Source organism: Amphibalanus amphitrite, unplaced genomic scaffold, assembly GCF_019059575.1.
Source record: "Amphibalanus amphitrite isolate SeventyFive unplaced genomic scaffold, NRLGWU_Aamphi_draft 000397F_arrow, whole genome shotgun sequence".
Lineage (NCBI taxonomy): Eukaryota > Metazoa > Arthropoda > Thecostraca > Balanomorpha > Balanidae > Amphibalanus > Amphibalanus amphitrite.
The window spans coordinates 118,178-141,111 of record NW_024881891.1 but is presented as its reverse complement, the minus strand read 5'-3'; the positions used below and the strand labels follow the sequence as shown (position 1 = coordinate 141,111).

The 22,934-nt window shown below is 48.6% G+C and overlaps 3 protein-coding genes across 3 annotated transcripts; 2 read left to right on the top strand and 1 right to left on the bottom strand.

The window, feature by feature from the left end:
• Positions 1–25: 25 nt before the first annotated feature.
• LOC122390462 (macrophage mannose receptor 1-like) lies at positions 26–19,117 on the top strand. The gene is made up of 3 exons (XM_043383411.1): positions 26–148; positions 17,767–17,947; positions 18,230–19,117. Exons 1-3 carry the CDS (start codon positions 90–92, stop codon positions 18,461–18,463), a joined length of 474 nt encoding a protein of 157 aa, XP_043239346.1. The 5' UTR covers positions 26–89; the 3' UTR covers positions 18,464–19,117.
• On the top strand, positions 6,134–8,212 carry LOC122390461 (snake venom 5'-nucleotidase-like). The gene has a single exon (XM_043383410.1). The coding sequence runs from the start codon at positions 6,379–6,381 to the stop codon at positions 8,125–8,127; it is 1,749 nt and encodes a 582-aa protein (XP_043239345.1). The 5' UTR covers positions 6,134–6,378; the 3' UTR covers positions 8,128–8,212.
• Positions 16,171–17,439, bottom strand: LOC122390463 (pulmonary surfactant-associated protein D-like). The gene is made up of 2 exons (XM_043383412.1): positions 17,150–17,439; positions 16,171–16,698 (listed from the first exon to the last, which is right to left on the bottom strand). The coding sequence occupies exons 1-2, from the start codon at positions 17,363–17,365 to the stop codon at positions 16,462–16,464; spliced, it is 453 nt and encodes a 150-aa protein (XP_043239347.1). The 5' UTR covers positions 17,366–17,439; the 3' UTR covers positions 16,171–16,461.
• Positions 19,118–22,934: the final 3,817 nt, after the last annotated feature.

Sequence of the window (22,934 nt, the reverse complement as noted above, 5' to 3'; positions counted from 1 at the left end):
TGGGCAGAGTTCACTGACTGTCGCCAGTCGAGTATCGGGCCAGCCTCCAGTGGAGTGATCAGTCAACGGTTTATAGCGGGGCAAAGGTCATGGATGCGAGGGACTTTCGGGAAACTAATAAAGAAATCCGACATACTTCATCTCTGAGGTGAGGATCGGACGGCGGCCCCGTCGGTTAAAATGAGTTGAGCCATTTGAGTTCCACAGAAATGATTATTTATGCTAGTTCTCCGCACAGATGCGAAGGGTTAGGGTCGACAATCGGAAGTAAAATGTGTGCTTTGAATGATCCCTGCTGAGTGCGTGATGCAATGCCATTATGCAATTAAATGGCTGTCTCTTATCGGGCTGCGGCCGTGTCTCTTTTATTACCACGTCTATTATTATCCCGCACCGTAGACAGTGTTTACAATTGATTCACGTGCAAATAGAGAAAATCATCAGATGTCGTTTAACCCGCGCCGTGCTGGGGGGGCGTTTTTACGCCCCCCCTCAGGTTTTTCGCGAATATCTCAAAAACGGCGGCGCGCAGCGCCGCCGTTTTTGGTACACGTGTTCCTACATCATTTCCGCACATGTTGTGAAAATTTCAGACCTAGGCCGTTCAAGGTCAGGTCACCAGGTCACGTCAAGTGACCTTACCTCAGAAAAAGTTCAAAGGCTCGCTATAGCTACACCGACTGAACGATCACTTTGAAACTTTCAGCGATTGATATGAGTAACAGTATGTATAAAATGTATATCTCGGATTTTTGATATCTGTGACCTAAGGTCAGGTCAATTTTGCGACCTCTCCATTATAAGTCAATGGGAGAAAATTGAAATGCGCCTCTTTTGGACGAATATCGTTCAAAACGCTCTCAAACATCGGTTCATAGGTAAACATGACACACTGAATAGGAAAAATGCACCTGTGACCCCTCTGTGTGCCCCTGAGGTCATCTCAGGTCATGAACGGTCGCCAGCAGTTTTTTGGCTATAACTTTTGATAGAGACGTGCTAGAGCGGTGAAAACACGTCAGATGTGTTCAGCTCGACGATACGGATCGACTGATATGCAACATGACCCTTTTCGGTCAGGTCATGACCTTGACGTGAGGTCAAATTTTCAAAATGACCTTTCAAGGTCAACAAATAGTTCATTCGACGCGTCTCGACGAGAGGAACACGATGCTGGCAAAAGTAATGTCATGGCGCTTATGAGTCAAAAGTTATTGACGAAAAAACGTTTTTCGTAAAAACGGCTATTTTTGGAGTTTTTGCCCTCTGGAGGCTAAACCGTTGACCTGAGGTCAAATCTGAGAACATTACTCAGAAAGGTCTGTAAAAGGGCTATCGAATGCGCTTTTCCGCGGCGCTGTAGCTCTATCGGTTCCCGAGATAGCCGTTGGCAGTTTCCAAAATGTTGAAATAGTCAACATTTTACCTTTGGTGACCTCTGGTGACCTGACCTTTGACCTGACCCAAAAAATGACCGAAGTGTTTTCGTCCTTATTTTTGACGCTCTTTCGATTGCCGCTTACCGCGTGTCGCTACGTGGCCCAGGAGCCGAGTTAGACTGGGGGGCGTGAAAACGCCCCCCCCCCCCAGCACTCGGCGGAAAGTTCAGGCCACCAGCACGGCGCGGGTTAACTGATTTTTAAACGTCTAGACGATTCACAAGCTGCTATTCCGCACCGTAGACAGTATTTACAATTGCTTCACGTGCAAAGAGAGAAAATTATCCGATGTCGTTTAACTGATATGTTAAACGTCTAGACGATTAACAAACTGTTACACGTCTAGTAGACATTTAGTCTAGTATGTGTCGTATTTTTATATAAAAGGAAAATAATATTTTTACCTTTAAGCGCCCAGGAGATATCGGCGGTACGGGATAAAATTATTAAACCGCTCGTAGGTAGACAAGTCTTTTAACCCGCGACCGCCTGGGGGGGGGGGTCGGATCCGACCCCCCCTCCGTTTTTCTTGAATAACTCATGAACCGCTTGCGCTATCAACTTGAAACTTCGCATACCTTCTCCCCCATCAATTTGACGTCTCCTGTGCAATTTTTAAGAAAAATTTTTCAAAAATTTCTGAGATATATCGATTTTAAAGATGTAACTACATGGCGTTTTCAGTCAAAAAATGGTAAATGTTTAAAAAATCGCCAAAAATCGAGGTTTTAAGCAAATTGCAAATTAAGGACATGAAAAGACGCAGCTCAACGAGTTCTTTAAAATGGCTATCTCGGATTTTCCATAAAATGCGTTTTTCACCCCTAAAAAATTCAAAAAACTATATTTTTTGGAAAACAGCTAATAAAATCCAAAATTTTGAGAATTTCCAAAAAACCGGAATATATGTTATAGAGCTCTATTAGAACATTAGATGTCCCAAATTTCAACTTTCTATCTTGATTTTTGACCCCCAAATTGTAAAAAATAGCTCCAACATGCATAGGGCATGGTGACGTCATCAGCATTTTCGCGAATTAGAGGCACTTCTGAACATCGCATGTGAAAACAAATGGCACCACTAGATTCCTGGGACAAAGCTGGTCTAGAAAAGTGCATTTTTATGTCAAAAATAAAAAGTTGAAAAATTGACTTTTTTTCTTAGCCCTCGTTTAGTTATGTATGGTATAAACGATTTTTTATGCTTTCAATGCACACTTATCACCAGCACAGTGACTTGGGGTCACATATAACCATTACCATCGGATTTGGCGTCAAAAATAAGCCATAAAACATGTGTCGCACGCCCATGTAGCAGAAAGTGAAAACCGTGACCTTTCGTGGCCTGACCTGACCTTGACCCGTACTTAGTATGACCCCTATACGCACATGGTACCTTCACTAGGTCTTTGAGGTCATTTGTGGTGAGTTTCGAGCAGCAGCTATCGATTCCGCTGTCCTTAAGCCTAATCATGCAAAACCCCTGAATTTGACCTTTGACCTGACCTTGACCCGAAAGTTGACCTCAATCTTAAAATCTTAAGAGTGCTTTGGGAAGGTCTCGTAGAGACCTTTCGAACGCCGCCTCGCGGGGCTCGATACGACCATTGGTTCTCGAGATAACAGGGGGGGGGGTCGGATCCGACCCCCCAGGCTGATGTGGGTACGGAAATAGCCCAGGCGGTGCCGGGTTAAACGTCTCGCATATCGGCTCGACGTTTAAAAGATTTGTTCTACCTACTTGCGGTTTAATAATATATAGTGTAACACGCATTCTTTTATTATTTCTTATCAGCGTGATCCGCATAATTTGCATGAAGGTGATGATCTTAACAATGCCCATGGCTGTCACAGTATATAAATCCCATAAATTTCATTCAGTAATAAATAAATGAATGCCTACTGTTAGCGCTGCTAGCACAGCATAATAGCATTACAACTTACAACGTTTGAGAAGCTGAGCTTACGAAATTCCGAACGAAAAACGACGAAAACGAACGGAAACGATCGAGCTTCCCATCGAATTGAAATACCGTACGAAGGATCGAACATAAACTGAATATGTCATTGAACGGTTTTCAAAACGTTTTCAACTCTGGAAATATCACCGAGAAATGGTCACGTGAATGAGAGTTCAGATAATTCAAAATTTGTTACATGTTTTTATTTGCTTTTACTTGTTCGATAGATATGGTCGTTTTTTGAATTGATTTGACTTTGTTTTTGTTCATGTTACCCGTCTAGGCGACTTCTGTTACTATTAAAACCAGTATCCAAATATATTGCGTTTTCATTTCAGATGTTCCCTTTGTAATTGTTGGCCTACGGCGGTAACTCAATATGCGAATGCTCAATATGCGAATGAAAATATGGATAAACAATATAATATATATTAAACCGCGAGGAGGTATAACAAATGTTTTAAACGTCGAGCCGATAGGCGAGACGTTTAAAATATTTTCTACCTACGAGTGGTTTAATAATTTCATCCCGTACCACCGATATCTTTCGGGCGCTTTAAGGTTAAAAATACATTTTATATAAAAATACGACAGATTTCAGACTAGACGAAATGTCTACTAGTCGTTTAACAGTTTGTTAATCGTCTAGACCAAGGCCCTATATACCAAGGTCTAGACGTTAAACAAACCAGTTAATCGACAGGCTGATAATTTTCTCTCTTTACACGTGGAGCAATTGGAAACACTGTCTACGGTGCGGGATAAAAATGAATAACTGCATAAATAAATGATCAAGTAAATAAACATAGCTAGGTAACGGTATATTTAGAATGGAACCATGCATATTTGTCGAGATTAAATACAGTTATTCACACACAGAAATATTGAGCGGAAAAACGGTGTAATTGAAAGTACCAAAAGGAACATTTTTTTTGGTGTAAAATTACTCTGTTTTCTGGGTAAAAGAACACTTATATGTGTGTTTTGCTAGCTTCGGAGTGCTTCACTATTGTGTAGGAGAACCGCTTTCAGTGTAACTTTACCGCGGATCTCGCGTTACATTTACGCACAAATATGTGTTTTTGGTAAAAAGTACCAAAAGGAACACTCGCGTGGTAATCGTACACAAATTCATGACGGTAAATTTACACAAATATGACGGTTATTATAACGATTTTTCTGGTAAAGCTAATGTTGGGCCCGCAAAATTTGTAACGCAAGCGACACGCGGCGGGACGTTGTCGCCAGCCGCGAGCCTAGCTAAATGCAACGAAACATTGTGATGCTCAATGCCTACCCCATGCTGCAAACACGTTTGTTTGTTTGTCGTTTATTGTTAAGAATACAAAGCTGGATAATTTCCAGCAGCTCCTCCAATGTCGCTCCGCTTCAGATTTCAGACTCGGTCTTGATTGCAGTTATCGGACAATGACCACAATGCAGTATTTCACTTATTATTCACTTAGTCACTCATTACTCAGCTTATCATCGAACTAGATAAACACCACAGCACTGTTTTATCTCACTGATCGCACAAGAATGGGCAAACCCACTCTGCGCACTGCAGCCACAACACGTCAACACTCCCCCGCCGGCCCCCGCGGTCCCCGGCGCACAACTGACAGATTGCGAAAATGGCGCCGCCGCCGTCAGCATATAGCTCAAAATTTCGCTAAATTTACACTGGATTGACGTAAACGAACGGTGCTCTGGATGTGTACCGCAATTACCAGTGCGACACAACACTCATTCACGTATGGATACACTTGCTTTGCATGGAAATATATCAGTTAGGTATTTGAACATCTGTTATGCTGTTACATTATCCTGTTTTGCGTAAAGATGCTTGTGTGGTGTAATAAAACTGCCGATGTTTGTTAGATAACCAATATACGTCGTATAAAAACAAACTTATTCTTGATGCCTTTACTTATTATGGCGTTGTGCGACGGATACCTTGCTTATTTATCACGAAAATACTTAAACTAAAGATATTTTACTAAGTGAAGCAGAACTTGGAAGCTAATTGAACTATTTACGAGTATATTGAACTTGACATCGCTCAATATTTCTCTGTGTGTTGATAGCATGATAATGCGATGATTTGCGAAACAACTTATGCTCCCAGGGCCCATGCTCTACGTTTCAGTGAAAAGTGCCTGCCTACCAGGTTTTTCGTCAAAAATGAAAAAAATTGTCCAGCTTGGGGAAATGCCCTTTAAGGACGTCCTAGCTGCCACCTGTTCTAGCCAACGAAATAACTTCAGCATTGTCGTAAGCATTTGCCACCTTTCGCCACCCGATATATGTATAGCCTAAAGAAACCGAGCTGTGGGACGGGTGGGGGGGGGGGGATAAAACGCTAATGCCTGTGCACACATCGAGGTGTTACGATTTGGTCAAGGCGACGCGTCGCCTTGACCGTAGCGACGGTGCCAGTTTAAACTCAATCTAACACGCAGCCAAAGAAAATCATTTGGATTACCGTGGCTTGGAAAGCGGTGACCCGGTGAACCGTTTTTAGGCAAGCAAATGATTTTTGCCCCACTTCATTGTTCCATGAAGATGAAAATGCTTGATCCGTGTTGTGTGTTGTTGTTATTTGGAACGTTCGATGATCAAGCAGGTACATACATTTTCCCTTGCATAGTTAGATGTGGACAACACTTAAACCAAGGCACGTGAAATACATTTAAAATGTACGTGTCCGAGTGATTCCCACAAGTCAATATATTTGCAATATATGTGAGGCTTGGAACTGGAGAGGACGTCTTTAGAGCTCCTGAAGCAAGCAAAATGCACTTCAAGCCCGTATTTTGTCTTACTTTAACCGTATGAGGCATTTGTTCTCAAAACACGAAACACATTTCAGTGCACTTTTGGTTGCCCCTTGAAACTCATTGGCTCAAGCTTTTCAGTTTAGTAGTTGCGTAACATAGTCAAACAGTACGCTACGTTTGGTTACGACTGTAGTTGCAATGCTCTCCAGAAGTCGCCATCTGTTGTTGGTTTGTGTGCTCGTCACGCTGCTGCCACAAGTCTACTCGGAGGACGGCGGCGACTGGGTAACCCTGATTCACACCAGCGACACTCAGTCCCACTTTGACGAGTCGGGCGCCTCTCCGAAGGCGTGCCGCGCGGGCGCCTACTGTTACGGCGGCATGCCGCGACTGGTGCAGGTGGTGCGCGAGGAGCGCGCGCGCGCCGACGCCGTGCTCGTGGTGGACGCCGGCGGCCAGTTCAACACGGCGCTGCTGGACAACCCGTCCGCTCCGGAGCTGCTCACCGACCTGGTGAGTCTGGTCGGCTACGACGTGATGGCACTCGGGAGGCCAGAGCTGCTCGGCGGCTTAGAGGCGCTGCGGCGCTACATAGCGCTCGTAGGCGTCCCGTTCGTGTGCACCGGTGGCCTCGTGCCGCAAGTCAACACCAGTGCCGGCGCGCCGCCGTGCAACGCCAGCATGATGCTCACCGTCGGCAGGGTCAAAGTCGGTATCGTCAGCTACCTAGCGCCGAACACTGTGGAGCTCATAGTTGACGAACCGCCGGCGGGTATTCAATCCAAACCACTGAGCCAGGTACAGGAGGAGGCCAAACGCCTGCGCAGCCAAGGCGCCCGTCTCATCATCGGTCTCATCTACTGCAGCTGGATGGTGTCTAGCGACAAGATGTCCATCATCGCCAGCGAGCTCACGGACATTGACCTGGTGGTGACCGGTAACGCAGGCCACCTCTTCTACAACGGTCCCTCTCCACACGGAGAGGTGGTTCACGGACCGCACCCGGCCACACTGGAACGGCCTGGTGGCGGCAAGCCGCTGCTGGCAGTCGCCTCGCACAACATGCTCCACTACGCCGGCTACCTGCGGATCAAGGTGGCTCCCGGCGGCGGCATCAGCGAGTGGGACGGCGACAACCCGCGCCTGCTGACAGGTGACAAGGACGCCGCGGCCGAGGCGGTCATGGCGCGCCTGCGACCCAACCAGAGCGAGCTGCTCGGCGGTCTGGTGGCGCGCTCCCTCTACATGCTGGAGGGCGGGGGGCACTGTCGCGACTCTGAGTGTGCGCTCGGCACCCTGATCGCCGACGCCATGCTGGAGGCCTCCATCCAGCCCGAGTACAAGGGCAACGACATTCTGGCGTGGACGCGCGCCGGCACGGTCATCTTCCAGGGCTGGGTGGTGCAGTCGAGCATCTCGGCGGGACTGGTGTACGAGGAGGATCTGCGTGTGGCGTTGCCGCTCGACGACCGTCTGGTGATCGTCTCCGTGCTGGGACGTCGACTGGTCTCCCTGCTGGAGGCGGCCGTCCGGTCGGGCGTCTACTCGGGCCTCCAGGTGTCCGGGGTGCGGCTCGACATCGCGCCCGACCCCGACGACGGAAAGGCGATGACGGTGCACCTGATGAAGGTGCTCTGCACGGTGTGCCAGATGCCCGCCTTCAAGGCCGTCAACCACCGCTACACGTACCGACTGGTCAGCTCCGAGACGTGCGTGAAGCTGGTGTTCTCCCAGTTCAAGAGCGGCCTCCAGTACGAGCCGCTCAACATCACGCTGCGGGACGCGGCGCGGAAGCTGATGCGGAAGCTGTCGCCGATGGCGGTGCCACGGGAGGAGAGGATCATTCTCACGACGCTGCACCACCACGACCAGACGGGAGCGGCGCCGGACGCTCTGCGCGCTGCCTCGGTTCTGCTGGTGGGAGCGGTCGTAGTTGTGTTCATGTGAGTGGGATCAGGATGTGTGGAATGTCTAGCTTCGGGATAGACTTGTGATGCCGGTTGTAATACTTCAGTCGTTGTTGGTTGATTTACTTCAGCTCCATTCCGGTTCATTTTCTCTATGACATACTCAACAGTTGTGTATGCGCATTTTATATTCACTTCACCTCTTTGCTGCATTAACCCTCGCCCGCACATGGGGGGGGGGGGGTTGCCACCCCCCAGGCAGTCTTTCTGCTCTGCACTCAACATTTTTAGAGCTAGATGGCTGATTTTTCGTATAGCTGCTCGTCTATCCTTTCTTGATGTCCACTGAAAATTTCAAGTTTCTGTGATTTTTGGTTTCGGAGATATGACCTTGTTTTTCAGGTCATGTCATGACCCAAATGGCCAATTCTCAACATCTTGCGTTTGCCATGGGCCTTGTGAGCTTTTGACACCCTGATTTCGGCCTTTTTTGCCAGTCTTACCTCCCACCTATCATGGAACATGCTGTTCGACGACGTACAGGGGTCAAGGTCAGGGTCAAGGTCAACCTAGGTCATCTAAGATAATTGCGTTTTAGGCAAGCTGAATTTACTTTTTGTGAAGTTTTTTGACTGCATTTTTGGTAAAAGCTTCTCAGATCATGATTTCATGTGATATGGACCCAAAAACAATCGGTGCACACATCAGTATACACACAGACAAACACAGACATACAAACACATATAATTGACCTTGACCTAACTTGACCTGAAATGACCTCAGCAGCAAAATTCTGGTCGGATAGTGTGACAAAGAGGTTCTAGCTGGCTTGGCACCAGAAAACAGCATCGTCATCGGTATTTGATAAGCAGCGCACTTGATATCCAACGGTGACCCAAAACAGCAACATTTTTAGTTTGACCTGATCTGGAAGGTCAATGACTGACCTGAGAAGGTAAAACTGGGTATCATTGGATTCGTCTCTTCCCAAAGAATCTTTTTGGTCTTTACTGCTAAGCTCTATCTCCAACAGGAACGAAATGGCGCGGGGGGGGGGGGTGGCAACCACCCCCCCCCCCATGTGCGTTCTAGGATGGGAAAATGGCATGTGCGGGCGAGGGTTAAAGACGAGACAAAACCAACAACACCAACAAAAGCCAAAGTAAAAAGGAAGAGTGAACATGTAGCGTTGATCACGCAAACGTATGGATCAAACAGAGGCTCGAGACTCGACATTCAGGTAGAACAATGAGTTAGAACAAAGACAGTCGGGAAAACAATGGATGGAGACTTACCAGGGTCGACCCGAAACACGAGAACGGCACAGGTAAAGCTGAAGTGAAAGTAAATCCACTTATCTTCCGTCAGTAGTGGGCTATCCATGGGAGCACTGCTGCCGTAGCCGGCATAGAAATTCACCAGCACCATTCATCCTAATGGAATGTGTTTTGCAAGCGTCGCTAATCGCTAACGTTCCGATACGGCGTAGCACTTGGGTATGAGCTCGTATGCCGCATACAGAGGTTCAGTCGCTTACATAAGATCGATAGGGACTCTATCCAACGGCTACCTTTGCCTCAGCACTGGCAGCCGCCGCCTGGTACCGGTAGACTGTGCCGCTTGACCCGGGTGCTAAGCGGCACAGCCTATTCACACCGCACGACACCAACGCGGATCGCCGTCGGCCGAATGAGTTTCATCCCCGGATTCATGATCTGATTTTCATTTCGAAAGGGTTTGGTAGATTGGGGTGTTGGTAGGTTTGGATGTCTCGAGCTGGGGCTCGAAGGCTCAGCCCCCGCGAGCCCCCTATCTCCCGTACCTTTGATAAAGTCTTATTGATCAGCCTGTAACCGACTGTAGGCATACAAGCTAGCATAACGATAAGCAACAGCGAGATAGCCCGCTCACGACTGGGGTATGTTCCATTATCCGGTTGACTAGGGGGAGCCCCCTCCTTCTATCTTTGAATAGGCCGATTGTAAAAATTCAAAAGGTGTTTGAAAACCCTAGAAAACCTTTCGAGAGAACCCTTATTTTATCAACATCGAGGCCACCGATTATATTGTTCATAGGCCACCGATAATTTCATAGTTGAATCTTGATTTAGTTCTTTTAAGCATTTTACCTATTAACCCTCGCCCACACATGCCATTTTCCCATCCTAGCCCTCGCCCTGGCAGGGGGGGTCGATGCGACCCCCCCTAAGGTTTTTCAAAGATAGCGTAAAAACGGCGGCGCGCAGCGCCGCCAAATTTGGCACAGCCTATGGGGCAACCTTTTTACATATGACCTGAAAATTTCAGGTCCGGATGACCTTGGGTCAGGTCACCAGGTCAGAAAAACCGGTACAAGGTCATGGTTAAATTTCAATTTTCTTTTTGCACCTGTCCAACTCACAGTTTCGCACTGATTTCCTTCAAACTTTCAGGATGTGCTGAGTTCACCGAGTTGTATAACATATAGTTCGGGTTTTTTGAGGTCACTGACCTGAGGTCAGTTAGAGGTCACTACGTCGTAATGTTAAGCCTATGGGAAAATACTAAATTCGGAAAATACTGGAGATATCCGCTTTGTTCTATCACTTTTGTGCTTTGAAACCACAGTACTTAACAGCAGGTCACTTGGTGCTTCTTTGTTTGGTGTACTTATCCATGGGTCAGGTCAAACGAGGTCAACTGAGGTCAAATGACGTTTTTGCTAATAACTTGGCACATAATGACGCTAGAGCTTAGAAAATGGTATCATTGTGTTCCTGGTGATCAGCCGAATCGAATGATATGCGATATGATGCAATTTGGTTAACTTTAACTTAATTTATTAATTTAAGTTTACTTAAAATTTAAGAAAAACTTTAAGTACACTTTAGCAAGCTAAAAAGTATATCATTCGACGCGCCTGGACGTGCTGAGTTCACTGGTGCTTTTCTTTTTGCTCTATCTTAATTAGATCAAAAGTTATAAGCGAAAAACTTTTGACCTGTTTTTAGCGAAATTTTTACATTTATACCCCCCAAAACCCCCCTAAATATTGACCTAGAGCAACCAAATTTGCACAGGGGCGAGAACTCCAGGGGGCCCACCTACCTACCAAATTTGGTGTTTCTAGGTGCCATAGGAGCCAATCGCGAGGGGGGGGGGGTCGCATCGACCCCCCCCCCTGCCAGGCCGTGTTATGAAAAATGCCCTGCCAGGGCGAGGGCTAGAACGCACATGGGGGGGGGGGGGGGGTTGCAACCCCCCACGCCATTTCGTTCCTGTTGGAGATAGAGCTTAGCGGTAAAGACCAAAAAGATTCTTTGGGAAGAGACGAATCCAATGATACCCAGTTTTACCTTCTCAGGTCAGTCATTGACCTTCCAGGTCAGGTCAAACTAAAAAATGTTGCTGTTCTGGGTCACCGTTGGATATCAAGTGCGCTGCTTATCATATACCGATGACGATGCCGTTTTCTGGTGCCAAGCCAGCTAGAACCTCTTTGTCACACTACCCGACCAGGTTTTTGCTGCTGAGGTCATTTCAGGTCAAGTTAGGTCAAGGTCAATTATATGTGTTTGTATGTCTGTGTGTGTCTGTATGTATACTGATGTGTGCACCGATTGCTTATGTGTCCATATTACATGAAATCATGATCTGAGAAGCTTTTACCAAAAATGCAGTCAAAAAAATTCACAAAAATAAATTCCGCTTGCCTAAAACGCAATTATCTTAGATGACCTAGGTTGACCTTGACCCTGACCTTGACATCTGTACATCGTCGAACAACATGTTCCATGGTAGGTGGGAGGTAAGACTGGCAAAAAAGGCCGAAATCAAGGTGTCAAAAGCTCACAAGGCCCATAGCCAACGCAAGATGTTGAGAATTGGCCATTTGGGTCATGACATGACCTGAAAAATAAGGTCATATCTCCGAAACCAAAGAGCACAGAAACTTGAAATTTTCAGTGAACATCAAGAAAGGATAGAGGAGCAGCTATACCAAAAATCAGCCTCCTAGCTATAAAAATGTTGAGTGCAGAGCAGAAAGACTACCTGGGGGGTGGCAACCATCCCCCCCCCCCATGTGCGGGCGAGGGTTAAACCTATTTATAAAAACGAAGCTGTTTTCCCCGAACACTTTATTTCGTCAATGATTATGACAACTCGTTTTTTACTGCTCCATCACTCCTCTGCCTACTACCACGCTCAATGATTTATCTTTTTATATCGGTACTTTCTGGCAAGTGAATAGATATAGGGATATAGTGAGATAATATACAATATTGTATAGAACATATGACAATTGACATGCATCACTCAACAGTCGACAGATCAGTGCAGCTCCTTACGCTCAAATATATACATATAGGCAAACCAGTTAACCAACTGATTTAATTTCTATCTACCTTTAGCGACGCATCTAAAGGACGATGCCTGGCTGCCAATGCATTTAATTGCTTTCCTACTCTATGCGTCTATTTTTCTCTCCCTCTCTTCTCTCAATGCCTCGCTTAGAAAGTATCACTGTAACTCATGTGAGTGACCGCATGTTGCGAGCCATAGTTGTAAAATTGCATTGCAGTTCAGGTGCTTTCTAATCAGGCATTCTTTTGGTTGAAACCCATCTCCGATTTCTTTTCTTCCAGAAATTCTTTCTTCTTATCCTTTGCTCAAATAGACGTTTCATATCTTTCGTCATCTGAGGATGATATTCGAATCCCGTTCGTGAACAAATCCACTCAAGCACAAATATGACGGCCACTAAGACTACTGCCATGGGAACAATTATCAGTATTGCCATTAGATCCCCAACGGATAGTGATCTAGATGTATGAGAATATTCACATCGGCTTCTTTCCGAGCTGAGCCAGGTATTCTGAAGTTTGGAAATGATGCCCGCTTGATTCAGGTGCTCCATGAGGTGATTAATATCTTCCCGCAACTGCCGTCTTCCTTTGGCTATGATCATGTAATTGTTGGTTTTCGGTGGAAGGTTGGCAAGAAGCGACACCATCTGGCACCCCTCTGAGCCGATGAATTTCAGCAGCCTGTCGATGTCGATGTAGGTCATCATCTTGGGCTCCGTGGTGCGGCGCATCACCTCCCCGCCGACTTCAAGTTCGAGGAAGCCCTCCCCGGTGACGGTGCGGGCGTACAGGGCGCGCTCGTAAGGGTCACTGCTCGTCTTCCACGTGTTGAGGATGCCGTACCCGGGCTCCATGGCGAACGTCCACCCGGGCTGCTCCATGAACTCCCTCAGACTGCTGATGGGCCGGCCCACAGTGGTGACGGTCAGATGCGAGATCAGGTTGGCCGTGTACGTGTAGTAGACGAGCATGCCCAGGATCCACCCGGCCAGCGTGGCGACTCTCGCCGCCAGCGAGTCGGGCGTCCTCGCCCAGCCCTGGTTGACCAGCGTCATGAAGCTGAGCAGCAGGCACCAGGCCCAGCTCATCTCTCGTGCCGTGCGCCGCGTCTCGCTGCCGGCGTGGTTGAAGCGCACAGTGGCGCGGATAACGAGTGACGTCACCAGCAGTGAGGCGAGCAGGAGCCACCAGATGTGCGCGTGCAGCGGCCGCAGCAGGGCGTCGAACACGGCCAGCGACAGTCGCGGCGCCGCCGCCGCGTCCCGGCGCACGTAGAACGTCGGTCGGTCCTGTGAGACGGCCACGGTGTCAATGTAATCCACCACTGTGGCCCGGTCGCGCCGGTGGATGATACCCGTGAGCGCGAGGTCGGCGCGTCCATAGGCCAGTTCACCCACCATGCCGGTCCAGGTACCATTCGGGTCCACACTGCCGTACCCACCGCCGAACAGCGGGATGATCTCATAGGGGAGGTCCAGCTCGCGTGCAATAATCTCCCACAGATCTTTCAGATACCCGCTGTAGCTGAAGGTGTCATTGGCCAGTCTGTTAGCGATGAAGTACGGTGGATCGTGCAGGGCGGCCAGCCGGAGCGGTCGCCGGTCCGTCGGAGGGCCACTGTCCTCTTCAAACGGCTCCACGGACCACCGCTGACCTACCGAGAGCAGACTGCCGATCCGCTCCATCGGACTTGTGGAGAGGTGCGACCCGACAGCCCCACGGACGCCGGAGGACTGGGGAAGTGTCAGCCGAGCGTCGGTCTCCAGTCGCCCTCCCTGCCCCTCCCCCCTCCCCTGGGGCGCCTGTCCCGCCCAGTGCACGGTGATGGCGAGTGACTACGGTCGACGACAGCGCGGCCCCAGACGCCCCGCGGTGCGGCGCTGCGGCGCACAAGTGTGAGCACCATTCACTGATGAGGGACGGCGACCATCAATTGAGCGGTGTCGATACGCCAGCGAATATTAATGGGCACCGCTCATGAGCTTCGCTGCGTGACAAGACTTACTTTAAATGTGTTATGAGTTTGCATTGGTAGGATAGCTGAATGGAGATAGGTACATAGAAATGCTTACCGCTGACGCTGTGAAAAATATTTTATCCAATAAAAAGAGGTAAATTCTCATTGGACTGTTCCTTCCCCTGAACTAGGTAATAAAGTGTTGGCGGAAGGCAGCTCTTTATGAAACACCAATGACAAATGCATGAAATATGGAGACCTAACCCGTTCATAGATGACCGAATTAACTCCGAGGTTACAGCACCTCTCTTAGATTATCCTGTAACAGTTGAAGACATTGTATTGCGTAAGTGTTTTTGGTCTACTTTAGAAATATAATGACAATATTGATCGATGATCGTTACAAAGTGCTTAGATAAGTACCTTCATTTCAGTTTAATGATGGATCGATCTATTGTATGACCGTACGCCTCTTCACACGATAAATATAGGAATTGGTACTTGCGTACCCTTTCTGTTCTGAGAGCCACGAGTGTTCCCATTTGTCTCCAGTCGGGTCGGGTGCACTGCGCTTCATACAACACAAACACAACTGTGACAGGTGAAAGGTGCGCTCCCACGGCAGGGAGCCAGCGACCATCGCAACTGTGTCCAAACAGGAGTAATGGGAACGGTGAGTACCGCTGTCACAGCAGCGCGAAATGTACCGACGACGAATGGAACGGTATGGAATGGATGACTGAACTTGTGAATAGGTTCACTCAACGTCCTATACATGAACGCCAATCTATAGTTTACGATCAGGTAAGGGTTTTGGTCGAATTGCTGATGCATGTAACAGTAAAAACATGGCACTTGTTTGGGCACAATGAGAAATAAAAAGAGTTAAGATCATGGGAAGGCGTCGAAGCTTGTCGAAATATGTTCCGGATATGAAATGTCTTGGAGACACTTCTGCGCAAGACTGCAAAACATTTTTTTCCTGATTACAGTCAATGAAATATCATATTCAAGGAGTCACCTGAAGTTTGACGCTCCTAGCTTACACCGTTTTTCGTCGAGAGCAGAAAAATTGCTCCCAACCTAATTAAAGTACGGATGGCTATAGCGCGCTGTTGTGAGTGTGACATTGCCCGGGAATGATGTGTGTTTGTGGAAGTGGGGAGAGGGAGGGGCTGCAAGCTGGATTCTCTCAGGCCTTGAGAAGATAGCAAAAGTCAACGTGGTTAATGAGAAAAAGTCACTACTTAGTCACTAATATTTACAAAAACCGAATATCGTCCAAAATATTGTCCCGCACCAAATTCGGCATCCAAATGCGCAATTAGTACCTAACTATCGTCAGAATTCATTCAGTGCCTGTCCCGTAGCTCAGTTGGTAGAGCATCGGACTCCCGGTAGTGAGAGCCCGGGTTCGAGACGCTCCGGCGCTCGATATTTGAAACTCCTGACTGGGATGGTCTGCGGTTGGTTGGAGCAGCCGCAGCCAGTTGAAGTCAGTTGAGTGGGACAGGCCGTGTCCGGCTTTGAAGGGCACGTTAAACTTTGGCATCTAAATTCTCCCGTTACCCGGAATTGCGCTATCGGACGGTAGGGGTCGGGGTCTACGCAACAAGCTCTGGCGTGTGGGCTCCGGCTCTGTCAATCCGTCCATTCAAACATTCGAGCTAAAATTTATAAAAAAAATGATTTACACCCGGCCCCGGTCCGTTTACCCAATTGCAGTTCTCAACGTCCAAGGCAAATGCCATTTGTACAATTATTTGGGATCTACACATCTATTGGCATCTACAATTATGTATTTATCTGTTATTATCCATATTTATTAACGAAGCATGCAAACATGCTTCCACTGCTTCTATTCTCTGTCTGGAACATGGTCACGTTTACTTTGGTACCTCCTCATCGCCGTCATATTCGCACGCCTCCCACCAGCTAAAATAACATCAAGAGACATCACCCACATCAACTGTCCCCACTCCCCACCTACATCAGCTAACGACACCCCACATCAGCTGACGGTCTCTCGGCGCAGCGCGCGCCAATCCGCGGCTGACGGGTCATCTCAATTCTCATTCATCGTGGCAGTAGCAGATGACCGTCGAGAGGGTGTTGTCGTCGCCGCAGTACTTGTTGAACCACTTGCCGTTGGTTGCCATGGTGACACAGTTGTACTCGCCGTCGCGCGGCTGATCGGGCGCCCAGTTGGTGTAGATGTCCGCGTCCCCGTTCGGCCACACCCACGGACTGCTGGTCGAGGAGCGGCGCAGACCCAGCCAGATCTCGTGGCCGCCGTTCAGCTCCAGAACCTGCCGTTAGGGAGAGCTAAGTCAGCCGTGGGCACAGTCAGATCAGCCACACGAACGGTCACACGGACAGCCAGAGCCGTTACACGCGGCAAGGACAGAACACGCCAGCTGCTGTGCAGTCAGCGATCCCGATCTAATTCAACTCGGGAGTTCGTGCCCGATCATGGCGAGCGCAGCTACCTGTTCCGTACCATAGCCATCCGTTCCTTACCGTGTCCTCCCATTCACTACCATGGTCTCCAACTCTCTAACAAAGCCTCCTGTTCCTTACCATATGACCTTAGGTTTCCTCCCGTGCCTTACCCTGGCCTCCTGTTCCGTACCATACCCTCACGCCCTATACCCTAGCCTTCATCTCCCTGCCGGCTGCCACACCCTCCTGTTCCATACCCTGGCCTCCATCTCCTGCCGTACTCTCTCGCACCTCATGCCCTGGCCTCCATCTCCTTACTTTGGCCTGCTGCTCCTCGCTGGTGATCTGCGGAAAGTTGGCCGTCGGCTCCAGCTGCTGGCACATCTCGATGCCGTCGTTGGCGGTGGCGTCGCGGATGGAGGGCGGCAGCGGCAGGTAACACGAGCCGTCCTCCAGCGCCAGCCAGTTCTCGTTGGGGCAGCACAGCGCCGCCCTGGCGGCCACCAGCAGAACTGCGCAGCTCAGACGGACCATCGCGGACGAGTGGCGCACCGAGCGGCCGGAGCGCCGTTTTCAGGCTGCTCAGACTCGCACGGAGAGGCCGCACCTGAGATAAGGGCTCGACAGGGGCGTGTGTAGAAAATGTTGAAGGGACTGAAATCCCATTATTACCTATCGAATCTACACGTAATTAGGCTACAACAAAAGCCTACTCATTTATAGGTGTGCGCATTACTTTCTGGCTGGCTGCCACTTGAAACAAGTGTCAATCGTTCTCTTCCTTTCATGGAGCCATGCAATACTGAGTCCGCCCCTGGGCCCAGACTCCGCCCGTGGGAAAAGGAGAGACATCAAAACCGGATACCCTGCTGCGCCGCTCCTCAGACCTGAGCCATGCACCGTCTGAGTACCGTGTTTCTGCTGCTGACCGCCAGGGCGGCGCTGTCGGCGTGTCCCGGCGGCGCCGGCTGGGTGGAAACGGCCGCCGGCGTCTGCCATCTGTCGCTGACACAGACCTTCCCGCCGATGACGGCCGATGACGCCCTGGTGCTCTGCGGCGACTTCGAGCCGGCCGCCACGCTGCCCGAGATCTACAGCTATAGGGATGAGCTGACGGTGAGCAGGGTAACATAGCACTGCCGGCCGCCGGGTCCTTTGTGGTAATGCAAACATGTTTTCCCTTCAAAGACACACGTCCGCACCACCCCAACACCAGCCAGGAGTGTCCGTGATGACACCCCCTATCCCTATTACAGCTCGATGAGCTTTCTCCATGGCACCGAGAGGAGTGTCCCATGACTGCCCCGTCCTCTGCAAACACCCCGTCTTTGCTTCTGCTCGAGGAGCTCTCCAGCGGCTCTGTTCCGTCCCCTACTGACGCCCCGCCCCTTGTTTCAGCTCGAAGAGCTCTCCGGCGGCGCCGACAGCGTATGGCTCGGCCTGTGGCGGTTCTCCAACAACACAGACTTCCTGTGGCCCTCGGGAGACCCGGTCACGTACACCAACTGGGCCGCGGGCGAGCCTGCCTTCGGGGACGACGAGTGCGTCCTGATGGAGGGGGCCGATGGAGGGTGGAAGGTGGCCAGCTGCGCCGACAGCAGCGCCAGCGTCATCTGCTACCTGCGCGTCTAGCTGTGTCACGGGTCTAAGGTAGCTGCATATGACGATGGGCCAGGGACATGCCCGGGAGGGAGCGGGGGTGGCGGATGGTGGTTGGCACGATGATATGCTGTTGCAGTATTTACTGGCGATTGTGAATGTCCGGAGGTACGCTGTTCCATGGATGGACCATGACTGTTTCATGTGGTCCTCTAAGGTCGGGTCTATGACCTGTAGTTCGCTGTGGATTACTGCCGGCTATTATTACACATTCCGGCCCAATGGGGACCGCTGTCAGATGGTATTATGACAACTTCTACTGATAGTGATCTGTGACCCTTTCTAACCGCTGCATTGTCAGCTAGCGTATTAGGTCGCGATCCGTTGAGGACCACTGTCAACCGCTAAACGCTGTGGCTTGCCGGTGATTATTGGTCGGCGCTTTCATAGAATTAAGTGCATTTTTTAACAGAGGGTCGTGGCAAAACATGTGAAAAAATGATGTTTTCAACGCGAGGAATGTAATTTAAAATATGAGGTCCTACGAGGCAAACGCAATGTTTGCAGCATTCGCATGCCAACTGAACACAGAACATGTCCGATTTAATAAAAGCAGAATGGATTAAAATGGAAAGCTTGTCAACTGAAATGAAATGGGTGCCGGCAATAAACATATTTAATTGCAGATAGTTTCAAAACGGCCACCACGGGGACAGAATATGAGGAATATGTACGAGTATAACTGCTTTATGTACGTACCTATAGGAGACACGAGGCTAGGCTAGGCATTGATTTTTTTCTCAAGAATACCAAACGGAAACAATTAACTGTCATACCAAACGAAAGGTGTTAACGAGAAAATTCTAAAGCACCTAAAAATTTGACCTCAGGCTTATTTTCAAGGTCAGAAGTCAGGGTCAAAGGCAAAATCCAGCACATGTGTTTTGTGTAGTAATATTCAAAATAAGTGTTAATTAGAGAACGACAGAATGCATAAAACCGGCTAAAATGGCAGTGAAACGAAAGAAGAGAAGCTGAGGATTCCGATGATGTGCTCTACATTCAAAGTCAAGGTCAAGGTCATGCTCAAAATTGACCTTGAACTGCACTTTTTGGTATATCCTGTATACTAAAATATGCGATATTTTGAAATGTTTTCAACCTTACCAGGCCCCTATTTGTGGTTCAGCTTACGATACACGGCTGCTCTAAGGTCAAGGCGACGGAAGAGTATCCTTGCTAGATGCCATTTCACTGATTCAAGTCAGCCGTAATAATTAAGGCAATCTTGCTGTCCTGAGGCTCTAAATGAATGCTTACATAGAGCAAAATGGTTGCTAGATTCGCGGTCAGCGGCTACAATTCCACCATATACGACCTTTTAAGTTTTATGTGTCAAGGTCAGCAAAAGGTCATTCGCACGTTCGAGGTCACGTGAGATCAACATAAAACTTGACCTTTTCCAAATGAACGGTATATGTAGGTATATCATTCCACACGGAAATTGACAATAGGAATGCGTTGGTGCCACTGAAGTAATTTTAGAACCATTTTTGTTGAAGTTATTTGCGAAAAACTAAAACCCTAGCTCGGTGTCGTTGACTTGACCTCTGACTTTGTATCACTAAAATATTTTTCTATTTTTCTCTAGGTCAAACGCTACATAGCCCTACTCATAATTTGTCTTTATCTCTAAGCCTCTATTTTTGGCAGCCATTTGATGTTCACTTCTGTGACGCCGAAGTTTGCCGTGCAGGCCGCAGGGGTATATAAAAATCGACTCTGACGTAACCAAGGGGGCTAAGTCCAAATCTTTTACTCCAGAAGACGTCAAATTGATAGGGGCGGGTGGGAGAGGGAAGGGTACTGAAGCTTCGATTTCTTATCCCTAAGCGTTCGGGAGCTATCGCCGATATTCGCCAGGATGTGGGGGGGGGGGGAAGGTGAAAACGCTTCCGGCCCTCGAGGGTGAACGATCTTTTTATGTGCACTTTCCCACGAGTGATATCTATTTTTGCAAAGCTTAAGCAATGGAGAGGAGGGGCCGCACCTAGACGTATACCCTCCCTGACGTCGAAAACTCACTCTGTGTGCTCTGGCCAGAATTGTTAACTATGCTTTCAGTTGATTTGGATGAGAGGCGATTGAAGTTTTTTTAAGATGATTATTATTTATTGCCATAGAAAGCACGAGCAATGTGATTGGTGACAAGTGACACCTAGAACAAAAGTCAAAACGGCATGCACTACAGAGCGCATCGTATGGCAAGCAGCTGCAAATTGTCTGCTCATGCTCTAATGTCTTGAGACCAAATCTCTATAAGCACTCCTTTTTTCACATAAATTTAACCCTATGCACTGCTGATCTTTGGTGCAAGGCTGCAGCGCCATGTTGCCACCTGAGTTCCCTCTCTAAGCGGCGGCCAGTCGCGGTGGTGACGCGCTGATAGCGGGGTGCGGACGTGTCACGTGCCGCACACTCCCGTCGGAGCGACACCAGCCGGCGTCTCACGACACCGCGCCCGTCTGCCGGGGACTTCCCCGTCCTGCTCCTATCGCTGCGAACCTCCGGCTGGCAGACGCTGAGAGTCGCCCACCTGGAACAGAGGAGGGGGGGGGGGGGGGAGGGGGCGTCCACTGTCCCCAGGCGGATGCAGGACGATTGTTTTAAATGTGCAGTGTCGCAAATTGGTGGGATGTCACCTGTCCCACCCACTGAGGGCATGTGACCTGTCCCACGGCAGGACAGTGGGGTGTTGTCTGCCCAACATAGGTGGGATGTCATCTATCCCTTATAGGTAGGATGTCACCTGTCCCACTGCCCGGAAGGCTGACACCCCTGTCCCAAGCTTATCCACTTTCGGTGGTATTCTTTGGCATGGGATACTGTTGCTGCAGCATGCCAATTGCTAAGCACGAGCAGTGAGCACGGAGGTAATTACTTCGTACTGCTCAGCAATAGGGACGCAATTGTCCGCGCGGCGGGTTGGCGGCATGATGGTAGACGGGATTCACTTGAAGCTTGATGTCGTGTGGCTCAATTGGGGACGATTTTAATTAACAAGTATCATTATACGACGCGCATTTATAATTGCAGGAGACTGCACACCCATTAACACCTGCGCTTAGACGTAGCTGGCATTTAGTTTGAGTTGATGTCATTTAGTGTTCTTTGATCCGTTTGAATTTCATTACGATTTTATACTTAAATTAACGTTTCATATGAGCTTTTCGGATGAAAAGCTTTTCGTATGACCTTTTATGAGCTTTTCGTATGAGCTTTTTCTCCTTACCGGGAGAAGAGAGTGAGATAGAGAGTGAGATAGAGAGAGAGATAGAGAGAGAGAGAGAGAGAGAGAGAGAGAGAGAGAGAGAGAGAGAGAGAGAGAGAGAGAGAGAGAGAGAGAGAGAGAGAGAGAGAGAGAGAGAGAGAGAGAGAGAGAGAGAGAGAGAGAGAGAGAGAGAGAGAGAGAGAGAGAGAGAGAGAGAGAGAGAGACGCAAGCAAGTCACCAGGGACTCATTCATACACTCATAAAGACTGATATTATGGCGGAAAGAACAGCAGTGTAGTTGGCTATTGGTTAGGCGGAATGGTCCTCATTCCGTTCACCCTTCTCCGGGTCTCCTGTCATTGTGCCCGTGGCTGCCTAGTTTTGACAAATGGGCAGAGCTCAGTGGCAGGCGCGCCACTCCAAATGTTCCGTGCCGCCCATTTGCTGTCATCTTCTCCCATTCCTTTTGCTCGATTGAAGCTTTACTGCACGGCATTTCTCGTCTGGACTCAGTCTTAGAGCATCCGTTAACACCTCATTCCATAAAGTGTAATGTCGCAGTGAGACTTTGTCTGAGGATGGTAGGCTGTGGGAGGTTTATTGCATTTGACCTAGGTCATTTTCAGGGTCAACCTTTAACCTTTTTGTACTTTTTTTGTATATCCATTTATTGCTGTTTACAGATGCTTCTAGAAGAGGGGGCGATATTGGTTCGTAGCTACTTACAAGTAAGCAGGAGCAGAGAACGTTTATCTAAGTTCAAAGCAAGTTACGATTGATTCCTTTATCCTACGGTCTATGCCCTTGATAAGCACCTGTAATGCCCACGGACGGAGGATATCCATCTTGTCTAGAAATATAAAAATGTTTATTTTTTTTTGTGATTTCTGTGGAGACTGACAGAGAGCTGTCAGTCCCGACAAGAAGGAGAGTGGAATCTATGTTCCGAATTCCCAGTTTGCTCTTACTGACCTTTGTTGGGACGTCCATGCACTATGGAGATTCTGATTTCATCGTAAGAATGCGTTATTTATAGCGTCATGAGGAAGAATAAATACAAGAGAATTACATGCTTAACGATTTTTTTTTAATTCTTTAGTCTTGTTTGCGAGCATTCCTTAATTAACGACTTATTTTTTTCCACCTGTAGTGATGGGAACTTGCTGCTGAAATGTCGAGATACAGTTAAACTGGCGATAGATATTCAGGAAGTGAGAGTAATCGGTAAAGTT

Coding starts and splice junctions, on each gene's coding strand:
- LOC122390462 (XM_043383411.1), top strand. CDS start 90: ATGGATGCGAGGGACTTTCGGGAAACTAATAAAGAAATCCGACATACT. Junction 149..17,766: donor CGACATACTTCATCTCTGAG/GTGAGGATCGGA, acceptor GCTGACCGCCAG/GGCGGCGCTGTCGGCGTGTC. Junction 17,948..18,229: donor GCTATAGGGATGAGCTGACG/GTGAGCAGGGTA, acceptor CCCTTGTTTCAG/CTCGAAGAGCTCTCCGGCGG.
- LOC122390463 (XM_043383412.1), bottom strand. CDS start 17,365: ATGGTCCGTCTGAGCTGCGCAGTTCTGCTGGTGGCCGCCAGGGCGGCG. Junction 16,699..17,149: donor GCGAGGAGCAGCAGGCCAAA/GTAAGGAGATGG, acceptor CCCTAACGGCAG/GTTCTGGAGCTGAACGGCGG.
- LOC122390461 (XM_043383410.1), top strand. CDS start 6,379: ATGCTCTCCAGAAGTCGCCATCTGTTGTTGGTTTGTGTGCTCGTCACG.